This window comes from Coloeus monedula (assembly GCF_965178545.1).
Source record: "Coloeus monedula genome assembly, chromosome: 7".
In the NCBI taxonomy this organism is placed as follows: Eukaryota; Metazoa; Chordata; class Aves; order Passeriformes; family Corvidae; genus Coloeus; species Coloeus monedula.
This window is the reverse complement of record NC_138787.1, coordinates 35,280,198-35,305,523: the sequence shown is the minus strand read 5'-3', so window position 1 is coordinate 35,305,523 and position 25,326 is coordinate 35,280,198. Positions and strand designations below refer to the sequence as shown.

The 25,326-nt window shown below is 40.4% G+C and overlaps 1 protein-coding gene across 1 annotated transcript in view; it reads left to right on the top strand.

Annotated features, from left to right (window-relative positions):
- The window catches only part of LOC309575272 (von Willebrand factor D and EGF domain-containing protein-like), a gene marked incomplete at both ends in the record, with an annotated part of 163,652 nt that overhangs the window by 91,614 nt on the left and 46,712 nt on the right, over positions 1 to 25,326 (top strand). Inside the window, 9 exons of the mRNA XM_082285603.1 lie at positions 1,132 to 1,268; positions 2,260 to 2,415; positions 6,797 to 6,901; positions 9,651 to 9,765; positions 12,822 to 13,072; positions 14,302 to 14,521; positions 19,109 to 19,246; positions 21,215 to 21,355; positions 22,821 to 22,976. Coding sequence (XP_082141729.1) covers positions 1,132 to 1,268; positions 2,260 to 2,415; positions 6,797 to 6,901; positions 9,651 to 9,765; positions 12,822 to 13,072; positions 14,302 to 14,521; positions 19,109 to 19,246; positions 21,215 to 21,355; positions 22,821 to 22,976 — 1,419 coding nt within the window. The remainder of the gene's footprint in view (positions 1 to 1,131; positions 1,269 to 2,259; positions 2,416 to 6,796; positions 6,902 to 9,650; positions 9,766 to 12,821; positions 13,073 to 14,301; positions 14,522 to 19,108; positions 19,247 to 21,214; positions 21,356 to 22,820; positions 22,977 to 25,326) is intronic.

The following is a 25,326-nucleotide window of genomic DNA, read 5'->3' as shown; positions in this document are numbered from 1 at the left end:
CTGGTGAGCAAAGTCCTCCCAGGACTCCTGGTCACACCCCTGTTATTAAGTGCTGCTCAGGAGGCAAGAAGAAAATGTTCTCGTTTGTGTTACTTGCCACCATAGTGGCTTCTCCCTACCACTAGAAGTACAAACAGTATAAATAAAAACATGTAACCATGATCCTGACTGACTGCTGTTATTGATGTATGATATTGAAGCCATTCTGAGTGTTGTGCTAGCCAAGAGCTGATGCAAATATCTACCAAATTATGATTTTTCTTAATCGAATATGTGAATCCTGGAATGCAATGGATTTGCATTTTTCCTCTGTAGAAATAACTCCAACATGAAAGCAATGAGCAATTTTAAATGGTGAGTACCTAAAGTAAAACAGAACTCAAAGGAAACATTACCTGAGAATCATAAAACATTTTAAAAACAGCAATAGGTGCAAGTCAGCCTTGTAAGGGAGCCAGCAGAGTCTGTACACCACTTAAGCCTTACTTAAGGCCTCAATGTAGGCGTTAAGGGAAACTTAGCTGGTGCACACCCTTTGTGCTGGCACAGTGCAGAGCTGAGCACTACCATCAATGATTTAACCCTCTCAAGAAGGCTTTCCTTTGAGAATCCTTTTACTGCCTCCAAAACTTTAGGGAAAAAAACCCAAACAACAGAACAAAAACATAGGACTGGCTTTTACCCTGCTTTTTAACACTACAGGGAGCCTGGTGGCATGGACTTGTCTTGTTCCCTTGCTTCTCCATGCTATGGGATGAGGCCTTGTCCTCTCAGCTGTGCTCCCACCCTGTTGCTCGGGTCAGCAGCAGTATTACCACTGGATACTTAGGTCAACAGAAGTTTTACCCCTGGAGACCTTTTAACACCAAGCCACAGCTCCAGTGAATTGACTCAGAAGCTCTGACATTCACATCTTGCAGCACTGGGTGCACAGGACAATCTTTAATGGAGGTTTGCTGCTTCCCCCTCTGACAGCCACTGTTTCCTATTCAACAGAAATCCACAGGGAGGCAAGGAAAAGTATCAAACCACAACAACCAGGAACAACTATAACAAAATCTCTGCAAAAGCAGAACAGAACAACGTGTAAGTGCTGCTTTCTAAAGCTTTGTCTCTATCTCCCCCTTGCAGAGCAAGCCTTGGAAATAACGGGCTTGGAGAACGGAGGCCTCTGTGACATCCGTGCCTCGGACTGCACCAGGATCCGGGTGTTTGGCCTGGGATTCAAAGAGTCCCCCAGCCTGCACTGCCAGGTCACCAGGTTAATGGTAAGCAGCCCCCTGTTGGCTCCTAAAATATTGATGATACAGCCAAACTTTAACATGTTTATATAGAAATCTTTTACTCTCATCTGTGCTATGTTCTCTCACTGCCTCATCAGAGTATAAACAGCTTCCAAGCCCACTGCCACTGTGTGTGCTACGAGCGAGGGGAGCTGAAGAGGCTCAGGCCTTTCCAGGACTGATTCCCTGGAAATGCACAGCCATGAGTTCTTGCTTATTATCTCTGTGGAGTTTTGTTTGACTCCTGTTTGGTTCAGCTGTTCTGTACTCCATTGGAGCCTGACATCACAATATTATTTCTCATTTTGTACATCTGGAATCACCGCACTCGGTTGTTTTCCTAAACACATTTAAATGCTAAATTTTGTGGCTGAACATAGGGTTTCCTCAGCACAGCTACAGACGCTCTTATTTGAATTTTCTTAGTCATAGTTCAACACCAAATCAGAACTTTTAATGAGCATTAAATTCATCTCTTATGCTGGCACTGTAATTTTATCATAAACAACTATACACAGGCAATGCTGCAACTAAGTTATTTGGTGGATCAGCATCCTCAGATATGAAATGTTTGATTAAACTCATAAATCCACCTCAGAACAGACACTCAGCCTGACTCCCACTCAGTGCTGGCACACTCATGAGGCAGAGCTGAGATTTGCCATGCCCGCTTAGGGCTCCAGAAGCTGCTGAGCTCCAGGAGCAAACACAAAGTTACTCGATTACATCACCCTGTCTCATCCCAGCTGCTCGTCCCAAGTGCAGACCACAGCACTTCCTAAATCAATAGCCCACCTGCATGCATGGCTAAGCATGGCTTCCCCTTTACGGTAGCTAAAGTAACAGCATGATTCCTTTTAAATAAAGCATCTAGGAATGCCTTATATTATCGATTAGAAATACAAACATACATTGACAACCGGATTCCCTTTATATGAGCCTTCAGTTTCTGCACTCTCCCTCTGTTCTACTGTAGCATCTCGACGGCAAATGGATATCAAGAGAACAAGAAAGCACAAAAGCAGCTTTTCTGAGCTCTGAGGCTGTTGACTGCCAGATCCCACTGCTGAACATCACAGAGGCTGTGCACTTCGTGGCCGGCGACGAGCCGTTCGCGAGATGGCAAGTGAAAGTAGGAATTTTATTACGTTTCTAAGAAACGCTTTAGAAAGAGAAAATCAGTTGTCATGGTAAATTAAAATGCAAAGCACAGTTTTCTTCCTTTCAGAAATGAAAATGCCTGTAGAAATACTCACACTAATGTCATGTAGAGAAAAAAAAACACCCCACCAACCAAAACAATGAGCTAAACCCAGGCATCTCTGTAGCCAATCCAAAAGTGCAAATTACAACCACTTCTAGAGGTAATCACCTGAGATTGATGCAGTTGTGTTAATCAATTGTTAATCATTAGTATTCCGTTTCTGAAAAGCCCAGCTCAAGCTCCTGATTAGGCTGCAAGTGTCAGAGAGCTCTGACTCCCTGGCTGCGTGAGCGCTGCGTGCACGGTGCAGGAGAAGGGCACAGGCTGGCTCTTGGGCAGTCTTGAGCTGGGATGTCACGGTCACAGTCCTGGCCTGAATGGCTGCAGGAAGAAGCATGTGCAGTATCTGCTTGTTCTGGGTTCTGTGCTGTGGTTTTAGCTGCTTATTTTCACAAAATGGTACCCACTTTCTAAATATTCCCAGGAAACCAGTGCCTTCCCGACCCTGCGTGCCTGCTGCCCTTGGTCTCGCTCTCAGCCTGGATGGTTATTTTCTGCAGATCACTTGATTTTATACAAGACTGAAATCTTTTAAAGTCTCTGTAGCTGAGAAGAATATATTGCCATTGTAGGGAGACTGCAGATGTGCTGTGAAAATTGCAGCATGCAAAATGAAACACGTAAAACACTCCCTTCACCATGGTGTTACTGCCTGTCCTGCACCCTGCAGCCACCTGCACCCCAGCTGGGGACATGTGCTGCCACATGGCCTGGGGGAAACAGAAAGATGTTTGGCAGGGCATGATTTCTAGTCAGTCTTTATTTAAAAAAAGATAAGGATTTGGAAGTTTAGGACATTAGGGTAAAACCTCTGTGGGAGAAGAGCCTGAGTGTTTGCTGCCGGGGTGGACCTTGGACCTTCCTTGTGTCACACACACCAGGGCTGAACCAGGAGGGAAGGTCCTCTGCTCAGGCCTCCAAAATTTCTCAAAAAAGGTACTGAACTCCACCAGCTGTGAGATAAAATGCTGCCTCATGGTGGAAGGGTCTGAGAGGGAGACATCCTGGACGTTCCTGGCCCAAGAGGACAGCTAAAATCCTTGTATATGCACAGGAAGGTTTCTCCAGTATTCCCAGGACAGCTTCCTCACAGTGCAGGTCTATTACAATTCTGATTGTGTTCAAGTGCTTCCATTCAGCCCTGAGGAAGTCTGTACAATTTTTCTCATTCTTTTCCCTCAAAAATAGGTACAAAAACTCTCTTTCCATGCACTAAAGCTCAAGAAAACCTCTGCACCTGTAAGCCTCCTGCCCTTTCCCTCTCCTTCAAACCCTGCAGAGGAACCAGGCTGACGGCTACACAGCGAATGCTCAATTAAATCATCTCAGTCTGCACGTGAATCCTGGTACTCCTGTGGATCTTTTGATGAACAAATTGGGAAGGCAGAGCCCAGTGCTCAGTTTCAAAGACAGCTGGCCTTACATGGCAGCACAGAGAATAAAATCATGGAGCTTTTCAAGATAAAAAATTACTTTCAATTAATTCCACAGGTGTTCAAAAATCCGTGCTCCAGAAAGTTCCTCATAAGACTTATTGCAACATTGATGATCTGTATCTACTTTTCAAAATATAGCTAAAAGATTTTTCAGAACCAAGAATCAACACAATTCTTTCTGGAAATGTCACTGTTCAATATTTTCAGAATATCTCCCCCCTTCCAAATCAAATTTCAAAGGAGCCAGAAAAATTTCACTAAAGCTTTTTTCACCACCAGCACTGAGGAAACAAGAACTCTCACAGTGCTCTTTCCTTTTATCTCCTCTTGTATTCTTGTTTGCCCATTGTTTCCATGACATGCTGCCGAATGCAGATAAGAAAGTACATGTGGCTACACCAGAGTGTTTGGCATAATTAATTGAGATATCAAAATACAAACCCATGCTTGGACAGCAGATCACTTGAGCTGTCCAGGCAGATGCCTGGGTGAAGAGGTGAAAGAGCTTGGCAGGCACTAATCTAATTTGGGAAGCAGCTCTCTTCCTTTTCATTAAGTTGTTGTTGCTGCATTTGCCTAGAATAAAAAAATATTTGCTAAAAATTCAGCGAGGCAAAAACTGAATTTGAACTCAGGACAGTTTTATAGCTTTCATTTTTCATTTAGAAACTTTCATACAAAGTCTGTGTAGAGTGATGCCAATAGCCAAGATCATTTCATGACAGATGAAAAACCTGAGGCAGAAGCAACAGAATTCCTGATCATCCTTTCCATCTATCCAGAAGCAGCTCCTTCTTTCCAGAAGATACTTATGCTCAAGCAAACAAGGCCCAACTCTAAGTGGGTTTTTGCCTCTTAAGATCCAAACAAATTTAAGGTTTGCTCAGCTTAGTTCTCATCAAAGTGTTTGTTCCACATCACTAAGATGACTAATGGAAAAGCAATTAAAATAGCTATAAAACAGCACAATTCTAAACGGAGATCAAAATGGATGGTTATAACAGAATGTAGAAAAAATATAGATTAAAAAAATCAAATTTCAAGTGTTACATTTCACTCACAATGCTCGCTTCAGACAGAACAATTAGTGCAACTTTACAGTTTTTTATATTTTTCCCTGTCTAGCCATTTCTTCACCCATTATTAGTGCAATGGTATTGAGACAACATTGGATACTTTGGTAAAAGAATGAAGTTAAACGAAATTTAAATTACATTAGGAATAATAAATTCTTAATGGAAGTCTTGCTGCCAGAGTCTCTCAGTGAAGAGCCGGTCTGTAAGGGGGGTTGCCTATTTCCTTTTTTCTCAAAATGCAGGAGAAATTAGTTACTTCTTTTAAAAGCATTTTTACCTGTAGTACAACACAGTATAGTCTAATATATCAATAGTCTAATATTTTCCTTAAACCGATGAATTTTATTAGGTCAATTAATTTTACTGGATTTTTGGACCAATTTATATTAGTCCACAGAAGTTATTCCACTTCCACAAGTTCAAATTGTGAATATCCATGAATACTGTCTGTTCCTCTCCTTGTGGAGTTTTCTGCAGGCACAAACACTCTGAGCTCATTTTGAGCTGAGAACTATCCCATGTGACATTGTGGGAGAATCTGCTCTATTATGTTCCATGAGCTTTCAACCAATTCATGATAATTGCTGCTTTTTATGAAATTTACTAAGTATTTTTTGCTCTCTGTGCTTCTGTTTATCTTTGTTCAGTTTAACATAACATTCTTTCTGTGAACTGAAAGAGTTTATTGACTGATCAAAAACTTTATGCCCTCGATCTTGTAAACATCACCTACAAAGGGACAGGATGTTTCAGCTTTGGGGTCACAGGACAGATGGACAAGGGCTGGGGGTTGATTTCATAGCAAGAAGACACAGGGGCACCTGATGAATCCACAGCAAAGGCTCTGTTAGGCCTGCTAAACAGCAGCTTTATTTTGATTGTGAGAAGACAAAAACTGAAAAATACCTGATAAAAGGGCTTGGCTTTCCTGCTGGTTCTCATCAGTGTCTACAGCATGGCTTTCCCCAGGGTTTTGGGGTGCTCTTTAAGGTTCACACCTCTCAAGATGTCTCACAAAGTATTCTCGGAAGTTAACCACTTTTCCACACTTCTCTGGTACATTTTCATTTTTATTGTGGAAAAATTAAAATATGAATTTCCTCAACTCTTTTGTATCATGTAAGCATTCTTAGAGAAAAAAGGCCATGTTCTAGGCTTTCTGAATTACCCACATGTACCTGCTGTGGGCTGGGACAGGTGACTGCTCTAATGTACCTTCCTATAGAAAGGAAACTGTTGCTCTCTCATATTGTCCACCCTTGAACATTTTATAAGGTTAATTTCAAATAACCCTATATAATACACATTCTCTTTTTTTTTTTTTTTTTTAACTTTCAGCCCAAGGATTTTGCTTACTGACTTGCTATTAGTAAAAAAGTGGTTTTGAGTTCCAGCCAAAAATGTTAATTGTGTTCCACAACTCCTTGAAATCCCCCTTGTAGTACTTGAGTACAGCTTCCATACGGGTATTGGAAAAATTAGCCCCTCAGGATAAAACCTAACAGCAATCAGAAAAGCTGAATGCCAGCTGAGCCAAAAGATCTTTTGGTTATTAATGAAGAGTTTCCAGTTTGGAGCATTAAGCAATTTGTTCGCTTGCAGAGCCACTCACAAGTGGTTTAATTTATCTTGCTGGCACACATCCAGTTCAAGGGGGCAGCAGTATGTGCTCCACAATGAGCAGACAGTCTCCATATGGAACATTATTACTTATAAAGATGATTTTGTATCATTTAGATCACTAACGATGGCTTCCAGTACAGTAATTCCAGAGTGCTGACCCTGTACGACGCAGTCTGCCAGGTCTGCCAATTCCATCCGACCGGACTTTGTAAATTAAAGGTAATTTAAAGATCATAAAGGTTTAATACGGATCGTTCATCTCTTCCTTAGCCCTCTCCCTCCCTCTGATGTACTGTGTGTAATAACTGCTCTGGAAGGGGAGAACCTATTTCACAGATCAGCTGCACAGCCCAACACTTCACTTTTCTCTTTCACAACCGCACGTCTGAGATATTTTATTTCTTTTTCATATTTATGTGGGGTATGAACACCTGATAGAGCATGCTTTATGATGGACCTTCCTCACACAAACACCTCAGGAAAGTCTGTGGTTAGCAATATTTATCCTTTGCAGCTGTTAGTGGGAGTAAATAAGAGTGAGGAGCCTGCCCTGAAAGGCTCAACTTCACTTCCGAAGTGTCTCTGCTATTTTCCCTCTCCCAGCCTGTTTGGTGAGGGTATATCATTTCTATTCCCATTTTCTGCCTTAGCAAGAGGCACACAAAGATGCATGTTATACAGTTTTTGTCATGTGAGAACACCCTTGAGAGAACATAAACCGTTCTTGCTTGCATTAAACACTGCTAAGTACAAACATATAGTATTTTGACAGTTTCAAAACCATAATCAGAAGTCTAGAGCTACATTTTAAACTGCCAACATGTTAGAAACTGCCTGCAGAGAACTACAGCCCTCTGCTTTCCTGTGGACTTACTGGTGTAACATCCCTTGAAAAGATCTTCCCTGTTCTTTTTTCCTGAGACCTGCATTAAGCAAATCATCTGGTTTGCAGTGGGGCTTCAAAAAATTTTTGGAGGGTATTAGGTGGGCTATTTGAATGTGCTGATCCTGCTCTCCTGCCCTGAGGCAAGTATGAATTCATAGGAGGCCACCAGTCAGCTTTTTTATAAAATGAAGATTAATCAGGTGCACCTTAACTGATTTGCCTCACTGTTCTCATTAATGCTGATGAGAAAACACAGTTTTAAGACCTGCACTGATTGCAAGCACATACCAGTTACCAAAATTTTAAAAAAGTTCACTTCTTTTTCAAGTTAGTGAGTGAATAGAAGTTACTTTATAGGCCCATGTGGTAGTTTGACCTTGACTGGCTGTCCCAAAGTCCCTCTGTCACTGCTCTCAGAGAGATAAGGGCAGGGAAACCCAACGCAGCCCAACTGAGGGAAAAACCACTTTAGTTTCAGATAAAAATAATTGTGTCAGAATAATTTCACTTAAATCTAAGGTGAGGGTTTTTTGTTAAAGGCTTTCCTTATTCTTAAGTTTATGAAACTCAGAAATATCTATTTTCTCTCAATATGGTGTTCTCTAGGGATTACAGTAATTTCTATTCTAAGATGCTTCAAGGGAATATTTGAAGTAGGCTTCCAATTGCATCAGACCACAGTCTAATTACCCCTTCTACATTACTCTGCAACACCTAAATTGCTTCCAGAAAAGGTGTTTCAATTAGGGGACACTTTATATCAGGCCATTTCACATTCTGTGTTCTTTTATGGAGCCCATTCTGTACCATCCTATCACAGAAAAAAAGTATCTTTTTTTTTTTTTTTTCATCAGTGCATCAAGCCCTGGAAAACAACAATGTAATAAAATCTAATTAACATCCAGGTTTTAATGCTGGAGATCTGTCATGTTCTATCATGTTGGGGCCATTATGAGAATGTTTTTTTGTTTCTCTACCTTACCTATTACTCATAAAGTAATATTATTTAAAATATTAACTCATGCAGTTTGCAAAAGAAGTTTGGGACACCAGTAAATCAGCAGACAGAAACCACAAGGCCAATAATGGGACACATATCAGTCTGGGAAAAGCAAAGGAAGGAAAAGTAAAAATGTGTTTGGTCTTGGTAGCTTCTCCCTCCTGCAGTCCCACTGTGGCCAGGACACTCCCCTTGTTCCCAAAAGTACTCCATGTTTTCCTGGGAATTGGCATGGTCAGATAAAGTCCCACCTGCCCGTGCAGCTCAACACAGGCTACAAGGCCTAACTCTGCCATTGGACCTTCCCATGGGATAGATCTTTAACTACACCTGTTAATTATGTCCCTGTGCTCACCTCTTAGATAATGCAAGTGTCTTCTGCTCACGTGGAACCCACAAGGCTCCTCTGGCCCTGGTGGGCTCCCCAACTGGGAGAGGAGCAGGTCAGCCCAAAGGCTGCTGTGCCCACAGAGCATCACCACACGATGCTCTTTTGGGATGTTCCGCTCCACCGAGGCACCGTGGATGTGCTCAGCTGTTATCTACAGCTCCCTCATGGGAGCCTAAGCTCTAATGCACTCCTTTATTCTGCTTTTATAGCACTGCTTTGGCATATATTTATGAAGAACTCCAGAAATAAGAGCAGGATTCCAGTATTTCAAACCGAGCTTTTATCTAGCCTTGGGTTTTGTGAGCCTTGTATGGCTACCTGATACTCATCACATTAACAGAAACAGCTGGGAAAAATGACCACATGCACCACATGAGTGTGGAAATGGGAAAAGAGTCGCGTTCTGTTGCATCCATCATCCATCTATGACAAAGAAACACCACATTGCCTAAGCTAAAACATTCAAAGCTACAAGGATCCCAAGCTGGAACTGGAAAACTTCCACGGCTTGTTTCCTCACTGTAAGCAGAGAACACCAACATTTAAATTGCTACTCTTTCACTGTTTCAAGAGACAAGTGAATTTCTGCTTATATCAGGAAACTATTAATTGCTAATATCTTTATTTCTTATTCCTTTTTTTTCATCTCCTTCACCTCCTACCCGTTTTTATTTCCCTTTTTTTTTGACAGGAAAATACATGCAATATAGATGGACTTTGCTATGGTGAAGGAGAGTCAAGCCCTACCAGCCCTTGTCTTCTCTGTGAACCTGACATTTCTAAGTTCACCTGGTCTGTTAATGAAAGTAAGACAGGGGTTTCTTTTCTAGAATTTAGAAGCACTTATCTGTGACTTTATGACTCATTTTATTAAATATAGTGTTCCTTCATTCAGATAACCTGAATCTGTCCTGTGCAGTGCACATGGATTGTTTGCAGCGGGAATAATTGGGTGCACCAGAAATGCAGACTCCACTGCATACACTATGCATCTTTTTCTGTCTGAAATCTGATAAATCTCAGATGAATAAATGAAAAAAATACCTGAAAATAAAATTTTGATATGACAGTGCCCCATGCAGTGCCCAAGTCTGTCAGCTAAACGTGATGAACCCTAAATATCTCTGTCAGCGTCTCGCAGGTACAAATCTTTAAGGAGGCAATTTGGGGAAAACACTGTTTTTAAAACACTAGTATATATTTTTGGTATCTGGAAGAATTGCTTCCTTTCTCTGAGCCAAATCCTATGAAATGCCACATAGCAGAGCTTGGATTGGCAGGGAGTCCAGGTGATAGGGATCAGCCACTCTTACCTTCACTGCCACAGAACACAAAGGCTCATTCTGCAGCCCCTCGAGGCAGGGGTCATGGACAAGTCTGCCTTTTAAAGCATCTCCTGAAGGCTGAAGACTTAATCATGGCTTTTCCATGGCCACATGCCCTGTGTAAACAGCAACCATTGCTTGCCCCACACTTTGCAGAAAATCCGTGTTTCCAGCAGTGCTATCCCCACAGCCCATCTCCTCCCTTACGTGAGCACACTTACATCTGGTCAGTATGAAAATTATATTACTGATTTTATTTAGATCCATGTGGTGCTTCTAGACAGAGTTTCTCTGTGCTTTTGGGCTTTGTAAACACAAACACATTACAGAAAGGTATGTGAGTCACAGAACCAATCTGCTTGGTTTGTTGCAGTTTTATAACATCCCAAAAGCTGGCCAACTAAAAATCCCTTTGGATGTCACTTGGATGAGTAGCTAAAATGCCTAAGGGTAAGTCAGACCTGAAGAAGAACCTGTACACTTGAAAGTTGTGTGTTTTCCCCCAGAAAAATATTTAAGTCCAAAGAGGGATATTGTCTGTGACTCACAAACCTTGCCTCCTTTCTGTCATAGAATCATAGAATGATAGAAACATCTGAAGGGTTTGAAATGGACCTTAAAGATCATCTTGTCCCAACCCCTGCCATGGGCAGGGACACCTCCCACTAGACCAGGTTGCTCAGAGCCACACCCAACCTGACCTTATATTGAGTTGGCCAGAGCAGCAGCATTCCTAGGGATGAGCTGATCCTGAGTGTTACACAGACAGATTCATTACTAATACCAAGAGAGCTCAATTTTAAAATTCAGGAAATGGTTTAAAAAGTAAAAACTGCATTTGTTTTGAAATTTGTAAGACTAGAAGTGATTTGGGAACTCTGAAACCCATCATGGTTCACTTTTAAATGATGTCAACATTTAAAAGTATTTAGAAAGAAGGGTTTGTCAGACCTGTTTTCAAAAGTGCAAAAACTACTTTGAAAGTTCTGAATAGGGAGAGTGTATATATATTTACTGGAAGGCAAGCAGATCTCTGTAGAATTAGAAACACTCCTCCACAGACTCCTTTCAGAACATCTGATTTTATGTTATTTTGTGCCTACCACTTCCACTTACCATTCAGTTAACACCTTTGTGTTTATCCATAAATGCATTCCCTGCATCAATATTTCATTGATTACTTTGGGGCACAACTTTTATGGGCTCCATGGCTTTAGTGTTTGGGAAATAAAAGGTAAATGAATAGATGGAAGCTTTCAACAGTGATGCCAGGACAATCTGCTGGACAAGCATTTTAGGAAGCTCTCATAGCACAGCAGCAATAAAGGAGATACATATTTAAATAATTGCATAATCTAAACCGTGCTATGGAAAGCAAAGTTGGATAGAAATGATATGCACCACAAAAAAACCCCTAATGGTGATTTCCCATGAACATAATGCAAGGAGTCCTTATGAGAACAAGTATATAATGTTAGAGCATGGCTTGAAATTAATCCTTGGTATTAGAAATGTGCTTTAAGTTAAATATAACTATGGTCAAATTACATTGTGAGAAGACTCCTTTAAATATCAATACCTGTCAATTTGCACTACTGGTTAAAGAGGAAAGATGCCTTAAGACTGGGGAGGCTTAGGACATGGACATGAAATTCCTGGCCCTGAAAAGAGTAGCTGTCACCTCAGGGTACTCATCTGATCTTACTTTTCCTTGGCTTCTAATTATAAAATATTATCATTTTCTCTACCTTGTCCCCCTTGCCTACGTACATTGAAAGTATCTTCAGGTAGCATTTGTCTTCTGCTGTTAAATAGCCTTGTAAAATTAGGGGGCTTTATCTTCATTGAGGAAATACTGAATGTAAACAGCAACCCTAGAAATAACAGTGCCAAAGGTGACATGATACACACCACTGTCACTGGGGATAGAGAGTCTCAGCATCCCTGATGTATCTGCAGTGGCACTGAAAAGACCTTTGTTCCTGATGGAATGTCCAGCTGAATTCAGTCAAGCTGCTTGGGCTTAATTATTCCTCATGGGTAAAGGCAGGAGAGTCTACCCAATGAAAGAGTTACAATTTACTTTTCCCTCTGAGTTGTCCTCCCAATTAATATTTCATTCATCCTTTTGAGATTTATTTTACTTATATTTAAATGGATGGATGGTAGATAAATTAAACAAGTATGTAAGTATAAGAAATATAACTAATTGCAGTTTTAGTAAGAATTGGTATTAGGGGGAGATTCTAGAAAATCATGCATTATTTACTCCCATAGATCGGATAGCACATCAAAATTAATCAAAGTGCAGGATGGGACAAAAATTCAGTATAGGGCACAAAAAAAAGGTGAGAAAAAAGGTGTTCTTTTTGGTAAAGCCATTTGCTCCCTCTAAGACCCAAATCACTTCCTCCATTAGCCTCTGGGTATGCTCTGTACATTTTCTTTGAAAGCAGTGCTTCAAAGACCCGCTCTGAGAATCTTTACATGGGAGAAACTGGAGTTTATGTAATCATGGTTTCATTTTTGCTGTTTAGACAACCTGCCTCCTGTGTTCCAGGCCCCCTCCAGCCAGCTGCTGACATTTATTGGTGAGAATTTTGTTTACCAGCTAATAGCAGTGGATCCAGAAGGGTCAGCTGTGCTATTCATCTTGGAGGCTGGGCCACGGGATGCCAGGCTCTCTCCTGCTGGCCTTCTTCTCTGGAAAGTTGATTCAGAAGAAATGCAGACCTTTGAATTCACTGTGTCAGATGAGTGCAATGCACAGAGCAGATACTCTATTGAGGTAAGGGAAAGAACACTTTAAAGGAAAAACAAAACAAACCTGTTTGTCACGTCAACATAACTGTGCAATCGTCACCATAGCTAATAATTTGTTACTGTCTTGAAAAGCAAGGCTTCAGCTATTTCCTCATAAGTGTATAATATCCAGCACAGCAATAATGATCAATTAATGGAATAAATATCTCTGAGAACATAGAAACTATATATACAGGGAACAAGAGAGAGTGCTATTGACTGCTGTTTGAAAGAACATTCTTGCAGAGCCTTTTAATGGTTCATTAATCTGCTTTAAAATTCACATTCTGCATCTGGATTGCACAAAAAAAGCATATAACATAAAAGACCAGGCTTTAGCTATAAAAGGGAGATTATAACTCATTCTCAATGATATTTTTAGAGGATGTCTTGCTCTTATGTCATTACACCACACTCTAAGTTTCTTGGCAGAGCTTGTGCATGGCTTTGTCTTTATTGTATAGGCTAACATTAATCCTCTGATCAGATGAGCTAATAAAGCAGCATGCACACTCTTGACATAAGAACAGTTTTGTGAAGAAAAGATTTTTATTCCCAGAGATTCCTATTTTTACTTATTCAAACCACAAAATACCAATCTGCTGAACCCACACAGCAGAGGGGAAACTGGAGCCTAGATATAGTTTTAATGGAAATATTTCAAACTAGACCTGTGTTATCTAGGGGAGATAATGCAGAGCTTTGAATCCGTTGAAATGCAGTTCTTGTACATACGTAAAATACAACCATGGATCTCCCTTCCCTGAAGAGAGAGACCAGATAAGGAATGCCACAGTCATGTTCCTGCCTGGGAGCCATTTGTAATGTGAAAGAGGAAGGTGGGCAGGCAGGCAAAGAGAAGAGATTTTTCCTTTCTTCTTTGAAGAATATGGAACAAATTCTGCCCTCAGATACCACGTGAAAGCTGCTGTTACAGCAAATAAGGTTGAGGTTTTTTCCTTATAAGAAGTCAGAATGTGCCCCTAAATGATGAAAAAAGAAATCCCTTTGAAGTCGAGCTCTCAGTCAAATAAATAAGTACTCTGAGTATAGGACCATCTATCTAGACAAAGGAAATTGGTTAGAAATAAGTTTCCATCATACTGGATAACGTGTTTGCAGTGCAAATCTCCCCCTTCCTAAAGTGTAACAATACACCTCCCAGCTGTGATCATTCACAGGAATCTTACCACAATTCCCTTTTGCCTTCCCCAGGTTGTAGTGAAGCCCTGCAGCTGCCTCAGTGGTGGCACATGTGTCACCAATATTAAATACCCTCCAGGCCTTGGTGAATACCTGTGCTTATGTCCAAATGGATTTGATGGAGAATTCTGCCAGGAAGACATCAGGGACTGCAAATCAAACCCCTGCGGCAGCGGAACCTGCGTGGGCAGCATGGAGAGCTACTTCTGTAAATGCCCCCCTGGTTTGGGAGGTAACACATCACTGTTGGCATCCCTGGTTTAACTACAGATACATTGAGCTACAGGATTTTTGAGTGTGGCATGACCACAACATCTGCCAAATGGACTGCAAACATAATCCTGTTCTTCTGCTGTCAGGGCTTAGCTTTAGACATAGACAGAAATGTGCAAAAGCAGCTATTTAATGATAAGGAAAAATCACCTAAAGCTCTGTTGTCCTGAAATGATCGCTCAAGGAGGATGTGAACCTCCCTGATCTCTGCTGCTTCCTGCTCATTTCCCATGGATTTGTCCATCCATGAGATGAGCTAGGAGAAGACTGAGTGAAAGAGAAAAGGCAAAGATCCACGGCCCTTTTGCACTCGACAGGATTTCACTTAATTAAACTGAGGAAAGAACTGGGATTAAATGGGTTTTTAGGTCTAGGAAGGAGAAGTAGAGATGGAAAACATGGAAAAATAAATTGTCCTTTAGTCCTGCTTGAAGCTTCACTAAACTTAAGCATTAGAAAATCACAAGCCCATTGAGTTGTCAGACATGACAATAAAACAAAATCTAACCCTTGAAACTCTTCAAGGCTGGTGCCCTGATATTGGAACTCTATCTAAGCCAAAACCAGAACAGCTGGCCAAAATGTGATTTTAAGAAACAAAGGGAAGAAAGATGATCACTTAACCCCCTGCTCTGTTCACATTCTTGAGACCCATAAGGCTGGATGCTGTCAGTGTTGTAAGTTTGAAAAATCAACTAGAAGCAACATCAAATGGACATAATTATCACCACTTTTGGTGCCTATATATAGAAAAAAATCTCATTTTTAAACAAAAGCAGTGAACAGATTTTACTCAGTGGTCAAGGTACTCTTCCTGCCTGACAGCAGCTCATGAAACCTTCATTGTTTCATTCATTTTGGTCATGTGGGACTGCAAGCCCAGAGTTCATTTTTATAAAATTCCAGCAGAAATGAAAAATAAAATCATTCAGAAGTACAGAAAAATGGCTTAAAAATTCTGTGACACCTAATCTGTGTTGACTCCAGGTAATGCTACCTAATGGCCAAAGCCTGCTGCTGTCCCAAGTCTTTACAGAGACTCCACTGAGGCAAGAACACACAAGCCTAAGCTTGGAGAATAAAGTTATAAAGTGGAAGCTTGATCAAAATATAAAAATCCCTAAGCCAACCAAACATATGCTGAGTGTCCTGAATCCTCTGGAAAGAACATTCCTATGAGCACAGGGAAAATTGGGAATTTTTTATTGTGTATTTGCTTAAACACTGAAGATATACAATGAGAAAAAGTATTGGTTGTCTGTAAGGAGTTGGATGAAATGAATAAAAATCCATATAATTCTATGAGTTAATGACCTCAGTGGACCTGCTGACCAGAGAGACAGGGGCACACAGCACCTTGACGGCTGGAGAAACACCAGGTTTTCCTGCACCTTTAATTCTTGCAAGTTAAATAACAGTGCAATGGTTTTGCTGTTCTTCCCAAAATGCCAAAACACAAGCAACAAAAGAAAATAAAATATGATTGAGTGAAAAAGGAATACATCTCAAAGTTTTAATAGCAGGTGAAAAATTGTAAGCAAGTGGAGCTGAAAGCCAGCTGGGAAGCAGATGATTTCACTTCAGGGCAGGTTCGGTGACAACAATAAAACTCATTCTTGATGCTGTGTTTATGCCTCAATTCCCCAGAAAACCATCAATAATCTAATGAGAAGGCAATGCTATGCAGCTCAAGTGACAGCACCAGTTCACCATCAAATCTCTACAAATGACAGCAAACAGGCAGTAGAAAAAAGAGGTGAACTTGTGAGAGCTTCCCAAACAGCCCTGCAAGGGAGGCAGCAACTCAGGTGCATCAGGGTAAGGGTAAAATATATGAATGGGAACAAGGCAGGGAGAAAAGCCAGGTAGAAAATCTGAGAGGAGGCTGACTCCAGAATTATTACTGGGTCTCTGAGTGCTCAAAGTTAATTCATTTTTCATCTACATTGTTGACAAGATAACAAGGATCCCTGTTGTTTATTGTTTTGGCCACAGAAAACAAGAACATCACCCACCTGAGAACAGAACTCATCCTTGAAAGCTACCCCCATCACAAAATCATTATTTCTTTCCCTATATACCAGTGATTAGTACAAAGTTGGGGGTGGGATGGGGAGCAAGATGGAAGGATAACTTCATTTTATATTTCAGGAAACTGAAGAAACTCCCAGGATTTGTTAATGGTTTCTAATAACCATAGAGCCCCTAAATGAGATTTTTCTGTTCCTTTAGAGTCAACTTAATGTGAACACAGTCAAAAAAATCTTTCTTTGCATCTGTAGGTGGTCAGCTCCTATTGAGGCATGAAAGGACTTTATTTTCTCAGACAACTTCCCATGCAGGGATGGAGAAATATAGCTGGCACACAAACAGATGGTACAGCCTTGGAACTTGAAGAACTTCTATTCCTATTAGTTTTATTTGTACTGTAGCAGTGCCAAGACAGTTGAGACTCCCCTGTGCTACAGTGCACTGGAGGTCATGCAAACACAATAATTGACACTTCTTGGTGCAGACAGTTTTCTGTCTATTTCTGCCGCTTCTTCAGCATCATCCAGCCAAGTTTCAGTCTTTGCAAACATTTATCCTTGGATTCATCGGGATTATCATTATGCCCAGATTGGTCAGACACTGTTTAAAATCAAATCTCTCTGTGTGAAAAGCAGTGCTTGCATAGTTTCACCTTTACATCACGAAAAACAGCCAAGTGGCTGAGTTTTAAAATTTATCTTGTTACTTAAAAGTGTTCCTTTGATTCTTGTAATTCCCTCATCTTTGAGATTTGAAAGACAGCCCTTTGCAGTGAAACTACAGTATTTAAAGGTGAGAAGGAGAGTATGAGAGGGACCAAGGGAGAAGTGACTGAAACTGGGAACTTTGCTCCTACTCTCATTGTTTATGGTATCATGTTTAGTTTTTGTATGATACTCAGAGAAAGAAAGTAATTACTAATTTAATCAGAGGGTAACTCATTCAATATTTTCCATAATGTGATGTCTTATAATTTCCCAATGCATCGCCAGAAATCAGCATCAGAGAAAAGCAGCCTGATGCCAGGAATGTGATAATTAAATAATGAAATATAAACAGTCAGCCAAAATGTAACAAGGGAAGGAAAAAGGTAAGCCTAGCCCTGCAACACTGTGTGATGTCCAGTTTCAATAAATGAAGCAAGAAGCATGAAAACCAGAACAAAAGGCACAGGAAAAGGGGTGTGGCTTTCATGCTGCTGGTTTTTTTCCTCAAGAAGAAGCAGGCATGGGAAGGTGATGCCACTGGCTTTTTAGGCAGCTCAATCTATAAAGAGACTTCAATTTGAGTTTTGTACATTGAGATGCCATTCTAACTTGAAAGGACTAGTGGAAGCTGTCTGCAATGCTGAGGCAATGAGAGATTATGTTATAAGAGATGAATAATAATGCTCTGTTTTTATCATCCTGCAATTCATTCTACCATGACAAATTTCTTTTTTGATGGGAAAAAAAAGAAGATTCCTTTATCCTTAGACCTTTTGTCATGATAAATCTGGGTATCTGATATGGAGCAAACCTTTCTGTACCCGTCTTGGGGCAGGTACCTCGGTTCTCCAGAAGCTGTCCCAGTCTCCTTGTATATTCCTACAGGGACAAAGGGGATGCTCTAATAGAAGTGACCTGGGCTGGTTTGTGACCTGCCCTCAGGGCTGTACATCCTGTGACCAGCAAGAGCCAGGCAAGTTTGCCCAAGTGCACAGAGATAGCAGCACCTGAAGCCCGAGGGAGTTTTAAACAAAATTATATTTGATAACTCCGCCTCATTGCTGTTCAGATAGTAATTTTAACTTTTAGGTCACCGTCCCCTAGAGGTATTCACTAAATCACTCAAAATTGTGAATTTGAATATCAGCTGCTTCAAGGGATTTTTAAAACCTTCTTTCTAAAATCAGCAATAGTCAAGAGATACTGTTTTGGATCCAGATCCTGTGGCAGCCTCTCTTCTGAACACCAGTACTGTGTGACATTTTCAGAGTGTTTCTTCAAATTTTAATTTTAAGTAGAAAAACTTGGAGTTGGTTTTTTTTTTTAAAATCTGATCATTTTGTAAGGTTCACCTTCAGCCAGACTCTATCAGGCTGGTTCACAGGTATGTGGAAAACACAAGAGGTCAGTACCTGGCTCCTCATATCCTGAAGCCAAAATGGTGGAGTTCTTTGGCTTCCTCAGTATAAGACAAAGATCTCACACGAACAAGACAACAAAAACAGCAGCAAAGATGTGAAATGCAGGGGAAATATTAATTTCATTTACGTGCATTTTTATTTAACATGAACAGCTTTCCAGGAGCAGTAGTCTCAAGTTCAGCACTTCTGGTGCCAATAACAAAGTAATAAACAGTGTGATAAAAGCAGGTTTAAGTGAGACAGTGGGGAATTTGGCTGGAACATGAGTGACATACCCTGTAATGAGTTTGCAGCTGAGAAGTGAGCCTTTGTCTGCTTCAACATTTGAGCTGAAGTATAAACAGGGAATCTTTCCTGATTATTAACTTCCCCTTTGCTTTGCCACAGGGCTTACGTGTCAGGAAGACAAGAATGAATGCGAAGAGAGTCTCTGTTTTCCTGGAGTGTCTTGTATGAATACCTTTGGATCTTATGCATGTGGAATTTGCCCCAGTGGGATGGAGGGAAATGGTAAAACTTGCAAATGTAAGTGTTTTACATGATTTATTTTAATAGATGGGGGGAAAAATGGGCTCAGTTCTACTACTGTTATCCCTAATTGAATACTTTGCCACTCATTTCAAGTACAGAGCCTTAAATGTAAAAAACAGATTATTGTCATGTTTTATTAATGTAGATATTTGCAAATTGCTCCGCTATTTTTCATTTTGGTAGAGAACGAACACCACAGCATACAAAAAAGTACTTTCCAGATAGATAATTTCTAAGGACATTGTGCACATTCTCCACTATTTCACTCCTAAGTATACATGAATGAGTTTGGGGCACACCCCCAGGGCTGATTTTTGTTTGGGTAGCAGCTGGAGGGAGAGTAAGAGGAAGAAGGTCCCTGTCCCAATCCTTCCCATCCTTTCAGCTCTGTTCCCAAGGTGTGTTTTCATCAGAGGACACAACCCATGGATGCTTGGCATGAAGTCATTCCTCAGATCCCAGCTCATGAAGAAAATGGCCATGAACAGGTTTAGATCTGCCACATATTTGCTTTTGGGGCAACAGACTCTTTATTGGGGAGCCTACAGCGACTTTGAGACCTTCCAATGCACTTGACATGAGTGGCACACACTCTGCTTGTTTCAGTCACATAGGCACAGGTCTTCTCCAAACCGATTTTTTTTAACCAGAAGGAGATAAATCAACACTTGAAGACTCTGTTTGCTTGTTTGTTCATTGGTATTTCCAAAGAAAGCCAAGAAGTGAAAGATACAGATATTCACTGTGCAGTCATTAACATTTCCTCATATTCACTATAGAAAGGAAAAAAGTATCCCTTGTGAACAGAGTGAGTGGGAACTGCAGGACCCTGGTGCCAGCAACAGTGTCTGTGCCAGGCTGACCAAACATCCCTTCAATCACGTTGCCAAATATCTCTATAGAAAGTCTTCTGTGCTGTATCATTTGGCCACATTGGTTATTTCAAAGTGATTTTGCATCTGGTTCACAAATGCATATTTTAGTGGTTAATTTGACCCACAAAGGAAGGATATACAAATAATATCCCTTTATACAAATAATGTGCTTTTGAAAGATATAACATTTCTTACTTTGCATTTTTTTAATTACAGGAAAAAAAAAATCCATTTCTGAAGTGCACATTTATTAGAAGGAATAAACCTGAGGGCTTATTTGTTCACCTGAGATAGGATAGAAATCATTATTTTTAGTTCTGATTCAGTGACTTAATATTCCTGCTCATACTTCCCTTATTTAAGCAAGTATAAAGGGAAGGAGGGAAGGAGGACTGAAGTAGTTCTATAGCTCCTTAAGTGAGCAACAGCACATTGCATTGTTTAATACACATAAAGAGTCAAAGTTTCAGTCTTTATTAAGAGTAGAGAATATTCAAGAGACCCAGGGCAATAATTGTTTAACTTGCAGCACTATCCACATAGACTTTATCCCTAATTCATTACCTTAAAGTTATGCAGAAAATCACATTTTTCAGAGTCTCCTCATTGCATCCACATACAGTTTTTACAGGTATTTTGACACACACGAAGCTGGCAGCTGAACTCACTGAAGCCCACAAACACACTCACCAGAGTTTCAGAGAGAAGCTTTCAAGGAGAGGCAAGACTCAGAGCACAGCTGCCAGGGTGAGGTGTAGCATCCCCAGCCAAGGAGCAGAGCTGTCAAACACTGGCTGACCTGAGGCTTTCCAAGTGCCCTGAGCCCAGTGAAAAAAAATCACAGTGCATAGTACGACTCCCACATAAGCAAATTTCAGAGATTTTAGGCATAATAATTTTTCTTACACTTGGTTGAAGCTTTGCTGCGTGTCAGCAGCTGGACCCGCCTGATCTGCCTTTATTTGCTTGTTGGCTTCCAGAGTAAACTTCTGCCAGGTTACCTGATTTGTTGTTGCTGTGGCTTTTTATCATCAATCACAGCTAAGCTCTAACACCTTGTCTCTTGTCTCTGTGATATTTTCCACAGCTGTGCTTGCTGCTGACGTTACAGAAGCTTTAAGCAATGGCAAAGGTGAATTGAACAGGACTAAGGTTAAGCAGCCACTGCAGCCCTTAGAGGCAAAGGATTCTCCTGCAATTAAAAATTTTAACATAAGTGATAGGCACGGTAGGTATACAAGGACATGAAATCTTTTCCATTTGGGGCAGTTTATGTATTCAGAAATCATTAATTTTAACACCTTAACAGTAAATACAAACTAGTTGTTTATAGTACAAGAAAATTTGAGTTAGAAATAAAAACCCTCTTAATACATCAGACTGTGGGTTGCTGCTAAACAATTTGAGATGGAAGGGAGGCATTACAACAATGACAGAGCAGTCAGGCTTAATTAGAAATCACATCACTTCTGAGGTAGGACGAAACCACTCCAAATTTTAGTGATCAATGGAAAGCATGATGATAAGAGTGGCAGCTTATGCCAGCTTGCCATACCAAGTGATGCTGGTGTTTTATTTCAGTATTCAGTGGGTAGCCACTGAATTAATAATGAGTTTTAAGCATAAGTGAAGATTAGCTCGAGGAATCAACTTGCCTGTGGCAGTAGCTTTTCCCAGAGGTGCAGCACTACAGCACTCCCTGACATGGGTGTGCACCTGCACGATGCTTTTGTTGGTCCTGCCCTAATGAGTGTTGCATGTTTAATTGATTTTCTAGTGAAAGATGGCAGCAAAAAATTGAGATTGGTCATATCTGTGGTGTAGAGGCATATGTAAAACAACAGGGTTTTTTTCCTTAACCTCTTTTTTTTTAAAAAAATATCTGTACCAGGCCAGCCAACCCCTAAGCAGAACTTGCTTCTTGCAGGTATCCTATATCATGATGCTGTAGGTAAAGTGCAAGAACAATGCAGAAAATACTTGAGAATTATGATGGAGACCTCACTGGAGGCAATGAAAAAAGATCTAAAACCATCATTAAGATTGTATTCATCACCTGTTCTCTGTCTTGACACTGTTAAATACTTCATAGGCAGTTCATATACACTTGTTATTCAGTGACATCATAAGTGATAAAACATTATATATTACCAGAGTGTTAAATTTGCACATAGTCCTAAAATAATTAAAGCAGTTTTCTGCAATACAAGGTTTGACACATTAAGGATGATTTCCAGATCAGAAACATATGTACTTCACAGTGTAATTTCAAAAGTAGAGTATAGGTGCTGTAAGGTTTGATAATTACCTTCCAATTACAAAAGACCAAAAAGATGTCAAATAGTACCTTTTCTCACTCAGTTAATCTTTCACTTATGCTGAAAATTACGGTTTCTATATTGTACATGATAAATGCCAAACAAGTTGGAGTAATAAACTTGAAAACATGTAATTGGAGGACTAATAAATCTTGCTGTAATGAGAAACAGCTGTTCCGTTACACTATGCCTACAGGACATTCTCATGCTTGGCTCAAGGTTTGGGAACATTTTGCATTAATTAGACTTTAAAAGAATAAAAGCAGTTATAAAGCTTTAGCTGGGCTCAGGCAGACACTGATAAATTTTAGATATGGGTTTCATCTGAGAAATTATTACTAACACGCTTGAACTCCCCTTTTTTTGGCCATGCAGCACCTGTGTCACACGTCCCCAGCTGTGCCAACAGGCCGTGTTTCCCTGGAGTGCTGTGCTTTGACAGGAAACCCCCCTACGTTGGGTACGTCTGTGGCCGGTGTCCAGCAGGGTTCTCTGGAAACGGTCGAATGTGTACCAAAGTCCCCAGACCAGGTACTTTCTATTTATTTAGAAATTTAAAAGGTTTGGCATGGGAAGGCTGTGAGAAAGTGTGAGCTAGCCTGGCATTACAGCACACTGTACTCTGTAATCAAACCCTGACGGCTGTGTTCTGTCACTCTCACCTGAGGAGCAGGTGGCAGGAATTATTTCAGGAATACCTGGCTCCATGAGTTGAAATCCAATAGATTAACCACCTCATTTGCTGCTAGGGAGAATTCTTCAAGACAGGAATTGTTCAATGGTATGAATCACCACATCTATATTTGTGCCTCAGCAAGGGCACAGGACTTCAGAACATGTTTCCTCCTCAGTGAGATCAGAACATGACACATGCCAGTATCACTCAGCCCTCCTTCTTTCCTAATTCTGCTGCAAGGCATCTGTTCCACAAGGTGACCTGTGAAGACAATAATAAAGTGTCATGCAAGAGCAACTATACCAACAACTGAAGGCAACAGATAATTAAAGAATTTCTATAGTATTGTTCATAGCCTGGGCAATAGTCTTCCTTGGGGAGCTCTGAAACTCAGCTGCTCCCATCAATCTCTGAGGACTGAAGAGAAGACCTCATAAAAGAAAAGCTGGGTCCTGATCTCAGGCAGAAAGTGGCAGTGGCACAGCAACCACTGTCACCTGATCTTGCTCTGTCTCAATGATATTCCCATAATTCAGTGTATGGTTCTATAGGGACAGCCTGGATGACTGCCCCCTTTCTACTGCACAGACTGCACTGCCAGGAGTACTCATGTTTATTCCTTAATAGCAGTAGTTGCTAGGTTTTCTTCTAGATCTTTTTCCTAAGTATTCAAGACAGAGGCTTGAAACCTGTCAAATTGTTCCCTGACCTACACTTGACCAAACCCCCTTCACTTCCCATTCTGTATCCAAGTCAATGATTGTTACCTTGTTGCTGTATTTTAACACACTCTATCAAAGTGGAAGCAATTTTACTGGGTAGTGTAGTTATCGTACAATCTCTTTGAACTATAAATTGATTTTAGCCAGTTCTCAGAATCTAAAGGTCACAAAAATAAACCCAACACTTCTCTCTCCCTAGCAATGAGTATGTACAAAGTATTACTTAGTTTGCCAGTGTCACTAAGCCAGCTACTGACTCTTCTATAACTTGGGGAAGCTGTAAAAGTGGTTGAGGAAGAAGAAAAATCACCATGCATATAAATAACTTTTCTGTTATTGCCCAAAGCTGTGCCTTGTCATTAATGGGATAATGGGATACACATTGTGCACCCCAAAGGCCCTTTAAATGCTGTTGAGTAGAACAGACATTCTACAGCTGTAGGTATTGGCATAGTAAACCAGGCACATTTACACTGTGCTTATATAAACATTAACCAATAAATTCGTCTGTGTTCCAGAAAGGGGAATGCAGAGAGTAGCTGCCGTTTGCTGTGATTCATACCTGTCATATACCACTCCAGGCAAGATTTAAGAAATATCCCAGGTATCAGGATCTGAAACAAGTACCTGCTTCCTTCAAAAGCGAACTGTATATCAGAGGCAGGGGGATTGTTTCACATTTTTCTCTCAAATATGCAAACTGAGTCAGGACTTCATGCTGCAAATGATGCCAGCTCAAACACTTTGGGAAGGGAATGAAGAGGAATTACATTTTTTGTTCCAACAGAACCTTGTATTCACTCCTGTGAGTTATATCATAATATAAGCAATGAGAATCTTGTGCCTCAAGGTTAAACAAGAGTAGTCATTTGTTTTAATACTTAGAAATGAAAGCAATTGTTGCAGCTGTATGAGTGTCCTAATTTATGACCAAAATGATGGGCTTAACTTTCCTTCCCAAGTGCTTTGCCAGTAGAAGCAGAATTATTGTATAGCATTGATGGTTAAAAGATATCAGACAAAAAAGAATTAACTTTCAATTAAATTTATGTACAGTTGTGGATTATGATGATTGTGAAATCCTCCCCATTGGAATAATAGCTTTTCTCCCTTGTAATGTATGCCATCAGTCTTCAAATGAAACAGAACAAATCCTCTTCAGCTTGCTACAGTGCTCATGAAGGTACGGAGATTATGCGCCACTTCTTTCCAACTCTAGTAATTTTAATCTAAAAATACTCCTGCTAATCCCTATTTTGTACTTTTATTGGCTGCTTTTGACACAAAATTATACTCAATTACAATGATTTAAGGATTAAAGGATAAGTATTTCTTCATACTGAAACCACAAAAATTACCCAACTGCCTTTGTAAGCTGCCGAGGAGAAAAATACTACAGAAGAAAATTGTTTCTTAAGTCAGTGTTTGATGAGCTGCACCCAAAAAGTCCTCCAATTCTGATTTATAATCAACAAAGTACCAT